The 12,145-nt window shown below is 44.6% G+C and overlaps 1 protein-coding gene across 9 annotated transcripts in view; it reads left to right on the plus strand.

The window, feature by feature from the left end:
• UCKL1 (uridine-cytidine kinase 1 like 1) overlaps positions 1 to 12,145 on the plus strand; it is a 54,441-nt gene that overhangs the window by 27,280 nt on the left and 15,016 nt on the right. For 5 of the 9 annotated variants that reach the window (XM_077252972.1, XM_077252971.1, XM_077252975.1 and 2 more), the window contains 6 exons: positions 1,469 to 1,567; positions 1,667 to 1,760; positions 2,212 to 2,289; positions 3,106 to 3,228; positions 5,506 to 5,613; positions 5,700 to 5,856. In XM_077252972.1, coding sequence (XP_077109087.1) covers positions 1,469 to 1,567; positions 1,667 to 1,760; positions 2,212 to 2,289; positions 3,106 to 3,228; positions 5,506 to 5,613; positions 5,700 to 5,856 — 659 coding nt within the window. The remainder of the gene's footprint in view (positions 1 to 1,468; positions 1,568 to 1,666; positions 1,761 to 2,211; positions 2,290 to 3,105; positions 3,229 to 5,505; positions 5,614 to 5,699; positions 5,857 to 12,145) is intronic. The other 4 variants (XM_077252980.1, XM_077252978.1, XM_077252977.1 and 1 more) reach the window with 1 other exon arrangement.

Genomic DNA, 12,145 nt, shown 5'->3' on the forward strand with positions numbered 1-12,145 from the left:
GTTGAGGGATTTTCATCCATTCTTTCTTTTCTGTGAGATTCCTGGGTCGTCTTACATACACTTCTATTTTGAGGTCTTGTCATAGATTTTCAATGATGTTCAGATCAGGGCACTATGAGGGCCATTGTAAAACCTTCAGCTTGCATCTTTTGAAGTAGTCTCTTGTGGATTTTGACGTGTGTTTATGATTATCCATTTGTAGAAACCATCCTCTTTTCAACTTCAGCTTTTTTACAGATGGTGTTATGTTTGCATCAAGAATTTGTTGAAATTTAATTGAATCCATTCTTCCCTCTACCCGTAAAATGTTCTCTGTGCCATTGGCTGCAACACAACTCCAAAACATGATTGAGCCACCCCTATTCTTAATGGTTGGCGAGATGTTCTTTTCCTGAAATTCTGTGCCCTTTATTTCTCCACACCTACCTTTTGACCATTGTGGCCAAAGAGTTTTATTTTAACCTCAACAGTCCACAGGACTTGTTTCCAAAATGTATCAGGCTTGTTTAGATGTGTTTTTTTTTTTTTTTGCATACTTCTTACTGTACCACAACTCCAGAGTCTGCTAAATCTTTGTGAAGGTCTTAGGCAGTCAAGCGGGGGGGGGGGTTGTGATTTGACTTTCTAGCAATCTTACGAGCAGCTCTCACTGAAAATTTGCTTGGTCTTCCAGACCTTATCTTGACCTCCAATGTTCCTGTTAACTGCCATTTCTGAATTACATTTAAAACTGAGGAAAGGGTAACCTGAAGGCGCTTTGCTATCTTCTTATAGCCTTCTCCTGCTTTGTGGCCTCTACCATTTTCGGAGTGCTAGGGCAGCTGCTTAGAAGCTGCTGTTTTTTGACACAAGGTTAGAGGAGGCTGGGTTTTTATAAAGCTGGGAAATTTGTATCACTCTAAATTTGCATATTCCTAACATGCTAATTAAGGCCTGAAAGTTTGGTCAAAGTTATCAGCACACACAAATTTCCAACTGTGCCCAAACTTTTTCATCTGCCCATTTTCCTTTTTATAATTTTTAAAATATAAAAGATTAAAATATATATTTAATTTTTTTTGTCTAAAATGCAAAGGAAATGTGCCATCTTTAACTTGGCCTAGGCCTTTTGGAGATCATTTTATCTTCAACTTGCTTAACAGTAATTTTGACCAGGAGTGCCCAAACTTTTACATGCCACTGTATTATCACGTTGACTTTTATAGAATTTGAGATGTTTAGACACAGTAATACAGACTATTAGGGAATCATTGGACTTATTGACTGTAGACTGGTCATCTGTGTAGGTAGAAGATATTTATCCCCTTCAGGAGCCTTGCATGCATTTTTAAACGTGTTGCCTACTACTTTCTAAGGGGTGGCTTGCTTGGCATTGGTGGATGGTAGGCTTGCCACTAACTCGCATAGCATGTACAGGTAAACCATCATATCTCCCTTATCTTACTGGTTTCTCTTTTTCTGAAACTAGGGCCGCTTTGGCCTCTGCCCATCAGTCACAGCCACTGCCAAGAACTCTCTGTGTCTTGAAGGAGACTCCTCAAGTAAGCGTTATGCACACAATTATAAGGTAGGTAAGTTGTCCATGTCTGCTGTGCAGACATGGACTCCCATGCAGAAATGAATTGGAAAGCTTATGTGTCTCTCGCCAATGTTGTCCGCCATTTAGGAATAAGGAGACGAGTCGGGACGAATTCATCTTCTATTCTCGTCGGCTCATGAGGCTTCTGATAGAACATGCCCTGTCCTTTCTTCCATTCAGGGTGAGTGAACATTGGGAATAGATATTTGCAGTAGTAATAAAAGAAAAAAAATCAGCTCACTCACAGACCAAGGAACTCTAATGTGCGGCGAAAGCCTTGTAGTATGACATCTTAAGATGTTATTTTAAGGCCCCTTTTTCTGGATTTCTACATTTCTCCTATAGTAACATTTAATTACCGGTAATGAGGTGCTCAGAAATTGGTGAAATACTTTGGCTGGACTGAGCCTTTAAGTTTATGCATCTAACACATGAGTGTATTACTATCCTACTGATGGAGATGGGGCCGTATTGACCTCTTGGTGGTCACCATCAATAGGTGAAATACCTTCCCTAAAAGGGGTTTTCTGGATTATAATAACACGGCTGTTTTCTTACAGAAACTGCACCAGTATTACATAATTACAAGATACAGCTATTTATTTATTTTTTTCTTCTTGCCCTTTGCATAGAGCTGCATTGTGCAAACACCACAAGGACATGACTACCATGGTCGGACATACGACGGCAAACGGGTCAGTAATGAGGAGGCGAGTATGTGGTGGATGGTTCCGATCCTTACAAGCAGCATCCGTAGAATGCATTGGATTACTTGGTCCTGCCATTGTATTGTGTGGCTGTTACAGCAGTAATGTTAAAGCCCCCTTACACATCACATAAGGTCGAACTTGTCGCTATTGATGAGTTTGGTCGACAGTCTAATATGGTTGGAGGCCCCAGACATAAGATAAGAATCCGGCATGTACAATTTCGAAGTGTTGGTCCTTTTGCTCTATAGAGATAAGTGACCACCAGAGATGTCTGCAGCGGCTGTCTCAGAGAGACCACAGGAACGCTCGGCAGAACAAGACCTCCTGTGTATGGGAGAGTCATACGAGATGTATCTAGCTGAGTATAACCGAACTATCAATTATCTTAGGGCTCCATACGGTAGATGGCCATCAACTGAATGATTCTTGGACTGATTGTTCAGGAGGCAGCCATCTTTGTTCTCTCTCCCATACACAGGTGTAATCGTTCGGCCTGTGAGACCGCTGCTGTCGGACATCTCTGCCAGTGGCCTATCTCTGGAAGAACAAAGCAATCTGAAATTGGACATGCCCGATCAACATCTTTCCCGAGAATCAGTTGACCGTTGCCCTCATTTACACTAGAGTGTTGGGTGTGGCTGATGTTAGTTTAAAGTGTATGTGGGGCTTAGGATGTATGGGGGCTTTAGAATAATGCACCTTTTTATATCGCCATTTTGCCCCTGCTCTGTGGCACTTGTGGCTTTAGATGTCATCCACCATCCAGCTTGCCAGGTCCACGTTATCTGTATTTATGATATCTCATTTCTTATCCAGATAACAGGAGTTTCTATACTGAGAGCTGGAGAGACAATGGAGCCAGCACTGAGAGCCGTGTGTAAGGACGTGAGGATTGGAACCATTCTTATCCAGACCAACCCCAGCACGGGAGAGCCAGAGGTGAGAGTACACGGGACTAATGGGGGAGAGGGTCATAATGAGAATAAATCAGATTCACAGCATGGAGTATTATTTACAGCTCACGTAAACACCAGCCTATTGGTGATCAAGAGATTCTGTGACTTACTAGAAATGGGTCTTTGCTGAATTCTCCTTTGCTTTAAATTCTGCTGGGGGGATCTACTGCTGAGATAACAAGAAAAGCGGGGAACTTGCTATATGAGAGCAAAACTAATTAATTAAATGAGTTTTCCTGGGACACAATATTGATTGACCGTCGGCATAGACCATTAATATCTGATTGGTGCGAGTACGACTCTTGACAACCACACTGATCAGCTGTTTAGAGTCAGCAGCTCCCTGCAAAGCACTGCTGCCTCCTCAGTAAATAGGATATTATTGGTTCGGTTATTATGGTTAGGTGATTTGTGCCATATATTCACCTCATGTGATGTTTGTTTGTATACTGTACATCATGTCTATCATCAGGGTTTGGTGATTTGTATACACTCGCCTTATGTGACATATATTGTACATCTACACATTCATTGTATTAATCTGCTGTATGTATTTGCTTTTTGACTAACCTTTATTGTTACATATTATCATTGAACACTGTTAGTCTTTATTGCTATTGTTTTGCATATACAGCACCAAGCACTTAAGTGTTTTCATCATTTATTTCCTATTTATTAACCATGTGATTGTTTGATAGGCCAGTAATAAAATTCAACAGCCCAGCCATTTGGCTTTTAAGAATTTAGTTTGCTTTTGGTTTCATGTACAATGAACATTAATTATTTTAAGTGATCCCTTTGCATACTTCTTTTTTTCATGTAGTTTCTGTGATCTGCTTCAGATTGATCCCTTTCTATAGGGTGTTGCCCTCTAGTATCCATTTGTTTGCTAAATTCAGTTGTGTAATAAACAGAAATTACACAGGGGAAAATAAAAGTATTGAACACCCTTACTGAAATTTATGTAATATACTTCATACAAAAGCCTTTGTTGGTGCTGACTGCTTCAAGACTCCTCCTGTATTGAGAAACTAGTCGCATGCATTGCTCAAGTGTGATTTTGGCCCCTTCTTCCACAAAACACTCTTCACATCCTGAAAGTTCCGTAGGCTCCTTCTATGAACTCTGAGCTTTAGCTCCTACCATAAATTTCCAATTGAATGCAGGTCAGGTGATTGGCTGGGCCATTCTAGCAGCTTTATTTTCTTTCACTGAAACCAATTGAAAGTTTCCTTGGCTGTGTGTTGGGGATCTTTTGTCTTGCTGAAATGTCCACCCTCGTTTCATCTTCATTATCCAGGAAGATGGCAGATTATTATCAAGAATGTCTCGGTACATTTGTCCTTTCATCTTGTCCTTTCATCCATTGCCATATGCTGAGAAACAGCCCCACACCACGATGTTCCCAGCTCCAAACTTCACTGTTGGTATGGTGTGTTTTGGGGTCATATGTAGTGCCTTTTGGCCTCCAAATATGATGTGTATTATGGCATCCAAAGAGTTAAATTTTGGTCTCACCTGACCAGACTATATTCTCCCAGTATTTCACAGGCTTGTCAAAATGTTTTTGAACAAACTGTAAATGCGCTTGAACATGCTTTTTGTTCAGCAATTGAGTCTTGCGTGGTGAGCGTGGATACAGGCCATGGAGGTTGAGTGCATTACTTTTATAGTTTTCTTTTGAAACAATTGTACCTCCTGACTCAATTTTTTTCTGTAGCTCTCCACAGGTGGTTATTGGCTCTTGAACAACCCTAATGATACTTTTCACTGTTGTCTGAAATCTTGCAGGGAGCACCTGTTCGTGGCCGGTTTATGGTCAAATGATGATCTTTCCACTTACAAGTAATGGCCCCTGCAGTGCTAACTGAAACGTTCTTCTTTAGGAATTCTTCTGTAACCAATGCCATTGTGTCATTTCTCATTATTACACATAAGTTTACTTAATTTATGCACATCTATGGTTTGAATTCTTTGCTTATGAGGATTGGAGGGGTTGCTGCTGACATTTGGTAAGAATTTCATGTCAATAGCACCTTATAGAAATATACATACTTAGAAATTTGGTGACATGTTCAATAATTATTTCACTACTGTAACTACTGTAATACTGCTCCTATGTACAAAAGAGAGTGTATATGTGTGTATATGTGTGTGTGTATATGTATGTAATATATATATATATATATATATAGTGGTAAGGACAGAATTGAGTTGTTGGTGTTATCTATCTTGCCTCTTATTTTTTTTTCCCTCTCAGCTTCATTATCTCAGACTCCCGAAGGACATTAGTGAGGACCATGTTATTTTGATGGATTGTACAGTGTCTACTGGAGCTGCAGCCATGATGGCTGTTCGGGTACTGCTGGTGAGTAACTGAGGAAGGGTAGATGTTTCCTCTTATCTTCCATTGATTTGCTGTCTAATTCCTTTGATCTTTTCTCTCCTGACTAGGACCATGAGGTCCCAGAGGACAAGATCTTCCTGCTTTCCCTCCTTATGGCAGAGCTGGGAGTACACTCTGTGGCTTATGCTTTTCCCCATGTACGCATCCTAACCACAGCGGTGGACAAGAAAGTTAACGACATGTTTCGGATCATCCCTGGCATTGGTATGTCCTGCTGAATATTTCTGTTATTTTTTTTTTTTGCTACTGGTGTTGGAAACTCTAGGACAGGGGGTCTCAAACACACGACCCGCAGGCCGCATGCGGCTCCTCCGGCTGCTTCATGCAGGCATATAGGCCCCATAACGATCGTGCTTGCTCCAGCAGCCGCCGACATCCGCCCTGTAGAGCAGTGTATTGCCCTTAGAGACGGGCTCTCGGCACAGCAATACTAGTGTCAGCCGCCGGCCTATCAGAGGCCAGCTGCTATTTGCGCATGGCAGTGACATCATACGCCGCTGCGCCGGGACGCAGATGTCAGCTGCTGGCCTCTGATAGGCTGGCGACTGACACTAGTATTGCTGTGCCGAGAGCCAGTCTCTAAGGGCAATACACTGCACTACAGCGCAGATGTCGGCGGCTGCTGGACCGGGCAGCGATCATCAAGGGGTCTATGTACCTGCGGGCCACAGGAGCAGAAAGGACGGCGAGGGAACGGAGGACAGGTGAGAAGAATCTTCTTTTTTTTTTTCCTTCTCTGTTATTTCTATGTGAAAATGGGGGACCTGTCTGCAATATATGGGGGGGACCTGTCTGCAACATATGGGGGGGACCTGTCTGCAATATATGGGGGGGACCTGGATGGGGGACTTGTCTAATATATGGGGGGTACCTGCAAGGGGCACATGTCTGCAATATATGGGGGTGCATGTAGAAAAGCCGCCGAGACACCATCACGTGTTTCTCAACGCAAGCAATGAATAGCCAGGTCTTTCACCGGGAAGGAACAACCACGGGAAGGGCAGCATCCAATAAAGGAAAACCACCTATGCCAAAACATGGTATCCATCCACAGACAGCTGTTTCGGGGTATTTGCCCCTCATCAGTGTGGAGTAGGAAACTGGCTATTAGGAGCAGTGCCTGGTGAAAAGACTATAAACATAAGGGTGAATGACCTCGGGGAGATCAAAACATCCAACACCGCGGAGTTTTGGCATAGGTGGTTTTCCTTTATTGGATGCTGCCCTTCCCGTGGTTGTTCCTTCCCGGTGAAAGACCTGGCTATTCATTGCTTGCGTTGAGAAACACGTGATGGTGTCTCCGCGGCTTTTCTACACACATTTGCATATTTCCCTTTAGGGATGGGGCAGTGTTCTGGATCACTGCGTTGAGAAACACGTGATGGTGTCTCCGCGGTGTTGGATGTTTTGATCTCCCCGAGGTCATTCACCCTTATGTTTATTGCAATATATGGGGGGATCTGGATGGGGGACCTGTCTGCAATATATGGGGGGGACCTGGATGGGGGACTTGTCTAATATATGGGGGGGACCTGCAAGGGGCACATGTCTGCAATATATGGGGGGACCTGGATGGGGGACCTGTCTGCAATATATGGGGGGGCCTGGATGTGGGACCTGTCTGCAATATATGGGGGGGGCCTGGATGGGGGATCTGTCTGCAATATGGGGGGGCCTGGATGGGGGAAATGTCTGCAATATATGGGGGGACCTGGATGGGGAACCTGTCTGTAATATATGGGGGGGGACCTGGATGGGGGACATATCTGCAATATATGGGGGAACCTAGATGGGGCACATGTCTGCAATATGGGTATGTGGATGGGGGACATAACGACAAGGATGGGACCAGGATGGGGCCATATCTACACGATGGGGACCTGGATGGGGCACATTACTACAAGATAGGGACCAGCATGGGGCACATTTACTACAAGATATGGACCAGCTCAAACGGTGTATAGAGAAAAAAATGGTATCACTAAAAATGTCATTTTGTCATGCAAATAATGCGGCCCCCAAAATTAAATGTTTTTCCTTGTGCGGCCCATATACCCAGCCGAGTTTGAGACCCCTGCTCTAGGATAACATTATGAGGACCGTAAAGGGAAAAAATGCCATCCAACCCAGGTCAGGTCAGTTTACTTTGCTCCCACTAAAGCTAACCCTCCTTCATATGTCCTGATATTTCCGATACTGGAAAAAACAGTACCGGAGATATGTGTCCGTGTGTTTCATAGGTGTGGCAACCGTGTGCCGCATCAGTATCGCACAAACCGGAGCCTGAGAAAAGCCTGCACAGTTCGCGCTGTTCTCGTGCTGAGAACCGGTCACATCTTTGTCACCCACTTTCCCTGTCCCTGTGATCAGCGCGAGCAGGGGACAATCTTGAGTTGTATTCGTCCCCCGCTGTCTACATCAAAAGTAAATTGAAGAATAAAATAAAAAAAAAACACATTGTACTCACCGTAACACCTAATCCCCTGAAGCCATTGTCCCCTGTAAATAAATAAAAAACAATATCCCTCACCTGTCCAAATTTGAAAGGATCCAGAGTGTCCCACACCGTAATCCATCTGTGTGACATTTGCTAGTCCAAGTATAGGAAAAATCAGCCGCACTCAATTGGTTGAAAGTTCAGCAAACTGTGTAGTTTCTTTATTAACATATACAATAAACATCACCAGGTGCTTTTTTAGGAGGTAAATGGGTGGCGGACTATTCAATTCGGGTAACGTTTCGACCCCAGCGGGTCTTTATCAAAACCTCACTTATGCCAAAGAGGTAGAGGAGAGGAGAAAGAGCCGAGTTCCCATAGGGCAGCTCTGGTGGAGTTGTGTGGAAGCGCGTCCGCCAGGCATAAGTGAGGTTTTGATAAAGACCCGCTGGGGTCGAAACGTTACCCGAATTGAATAGTCCGCCACCCATTTACCTCCTAAAAAAGCACCTGGTGATGTTTATTGTATATGTTAATAAAGAAACTACACAGTTTGCTGAACTTTCAACCAATTGAGTGCGGCTGATTTTTCCTATACTTGGACTATTTTTGTTCATGCCTGCACCAACCCAGTGACAGTGTGCACATCTTTTTCCTGGATTGACATTTGCTAGTCAACGTGAGCTGTGGCCTGAGGCGACCGCTCATGCTGAGGAGCAGATGAGAATGACTCGCTGCAGTGAGAGCGGGCCCATGAACTGCGCTGACCTCGGTGAGATCATCGCAGTTCACTGGTGAATAACGTGAGTCATTGTGGATACTACATACATGTATGTGTGGGGTTTTTTTCTTCCCCAAATCAAACCATATCTTATTGGGAAAACTTGATTTTTTTTTTTCACCAAGAATGATGAAGCACATTTTAACAATATGTATTATCCCTGCAAGGGGACTTGAGCATGCGATCCATGTAGTACAGTATATTTGCCTGTCAGTGTGAAGGTGCATTTACACTGAAACATTAGCATGAGTTTTTCAGTGAAAACAGGCTGTCGACCATTGAATGAACAACCAAAACGCGTGCAGCCCCCAAAAATCATTTGTTTTCGGCTGTGCATCGTCCTGTGTAAAGCAGGACTAGCGCTGCTGAGAACAATGGCTGCCTATGCGTAGTGAGCGATGTATTACATCATTTACCGTGGATCTGCTTGTGTAAACAGGCTCCTAAACGACCGTCGATCGGTGAATGTTAACTGTTCGGGGTGTTGGTGCCACCTGTCGTTCCATGTAAACGGACCCTTAGACTGACATGTAGCCTTTTACATCCCACCTTCTTCAGCATATAATGAGCTTTGGTCTATGGCAGGACAGAGCTTGCTTCTGTCAACAGATGCATCAGCACAATTGGACATCTAAAATATCCAGTGGAAATAAAAATAAAAAAACCACTTATGTGACCACTACAGCAGATCAACAACTGCTGATCGGCTGCAGTCTTAACAATTTTGTCAGAACAGACGTCTTGTCTGACGGAATTCTGAAAGCCTGCAGCCAATTGGTGATCTAATTGGCTATAGCAGTTATGTGAACCAAAATGTCACAAGACTTCCTTGAGATGCAAATGCATGTAGAGTAGCTGCGGAGACACCATCACGTGTTTCTCAACGCAAGCAGTGAATAGCCAGGCCTTTCCCCGGGAAGGAACAACCATGGGAAGGGCAGCATCCAATAAAGGAAAACATCCAATACAGGAAAATCACCTATGCCAAGCATGGTATCAGGGCCGGACTGGGACTAAAATTCAGCCCTGGCATTTGAAGTTACACAGGCCCACTTGTCACATGGTGACTGTATAATATCTTTGTACACTTGTAGGCAGGGCCGGTTTTAGGCAAAGTGGGGCCCTACGCCTAGGCAAAGTTTAAAATGAGGCCCCAAATGCTAACATATTGCACATCACACAAAAGCATTTCGGTTGTATTTACATGCGCTGAGTTCAGGCCGCTAAATGAGTTTGATCAACAATACTGAAGTTGTTGGATGCTTGTTTCCCGGCCTCTTTCCACCGTCTGAGACAGAATGATGGAACAGAACGATCACTAACAGATCACCATACAGTATCATGTTATCAGCAGCACATCTACAGTTTACTCTGGCGATGTGCTGCGGAGAACAATGATTTTTGTTCCGGCAAAAACAATCTGAATATGCAGCATTTTACTTGTTTAGTAAAATACACCCCATTGTCCTCCATATATTATAATGTGCACCACAGTCCTCCATATAGTATAATACACTCCCTATAGTCCTCCATATATTAAAATACAGTGCTCAGTCCTCCACAGAGCATAATACACTCCTCATAGTCCTCCATATAGTATAATGCACCGCTATAGTCATCCATGTAGTACAATTCACTTCCCATAGTATAATGCACCCCATAGTTCTTCATATAGTATAACGTATTCCCCATAGTCCTCGATACAGTATAATGCAGCCCACATAGAGTATAATGCAGCCACCACCCTACAGAGTATAATGCAGCCACCCCAGAGTATAATGTAACCCCCCATAGAATATAATGCAGCCCCCCCATAGAGTATGATGAAATCACCCCTCATAGAATATAAATATAATACAGCCCCCCATAGAATTTAATGCAGCCCCATCAGAGTATGATGCAATCATCCCTCATAAAATCTAATACAGCCCCCCATAGAATATAATACAGCCCACCTCCCCATAATATATAATGTAGCCCCCCATAGAATATAATGCAGCCCCCATAGTATATAAGACAGCCTCCCCCATAGAATATAATATACCCCCGCAATAGTATATAACACACCCACATAGTATATAACATGGCCTCCCCCATAGAATATAATATACCCCCTATAGTATATAGCAAATCCCGCATAGTATATAGCACAGCCTGCATAATATAGCACAGCCCGCGTAGTAGTATACAGCACAGCCTGCGTAGTATACAGCACAGCCTGCGTAGTATACAGCACAGCCCACACAGTGCTATATACAGCACAGCCCACACAGTGCTATATACAGCACAGCCCACACAGGGGTATATACAGCACAGCCCACACAGGGGTATATACAGCACAGCCCACACAGGGGTATATACAGCACAGCCCACACAGGGGTATATACAGCACAGCCCACACAGGGGTATATACAGCACAGCCCACAGGGGTATATACAGCACAGCCCACACAGGGGTATATACAGCACAGCCCACACAGGGGTATACACAGCACAGCCCACACAGGGGTATACACAGCACAGCCCACACAGGGGTATACACAGCACAGCCCACACAGGGGTATACACAGCACAGCCCACACAGGGGTATACACAGCACAGCCCACACAGGGGTATACACAGCACAGCCCACACAGGGGTATACACAGCACAGCCCACACAGGGGTATACACAGCACAGCCCACACAGGGGTATACACAGCACAGCCCACACAGGGGTATATACAGCACAGCCCACACAGTGGTATATACAGCACAGCCCACATCTCATCTCTCCCCCACCAACCCCCCCGATAATGGCCCCACAGTCCAGTTTAAAAAAAAAAACCACTCTCCTCACCTTTCCTTTTGCCCGCGCTGCTCCCTGCTCCTGTCTCGGGCTCTCGGCGGCTGCAGTCTGCCCAGGACACAGCAGGTGCGCGATGATTTGACGTCATCGCGCACCCGCAGTGTACTGTCAGAGGCAGAGCGGGGAATGATGGGAGAGGGAGCGTCAGGAGACGCTCTCTCCTCCATCATTGCATTGAACTACACCGGCGTCATAGCCCACTACTGCCCACTACTGGCACCGGCCCTTCTGGCATTTGCCAGAAGTGCCCGATGGCCAGTCCGGCCCTGCATGGTATCCATCCACAGACAGCTGTTTCGGGGTATTTGCCCCTCAGTGTGGAGTAGGAATCTGGCTTGCGTTGAGAAACACGTGATGGTGTCTCCGCAGCTACTCTACATGCATTTGCATATTTCCCATAAGGGATGGGGGCAGTGTTCTGGATCACTG

This window comes from Ranitomeya variabilis, chromosome 4, assembly GCF_051348905.1.
Source record: "Ranitomeya variabilis isolate aRanVar5 chromosome 4, aRanVar5.hap1, whole genome shotgun sequence".
Taxonomy (NCBI): Eukaryota; Metazoa; Chordata; class Amphibia; order Anura; family Dendrobatidae; genus Ranitomeya; species Ranitomeya variabilis.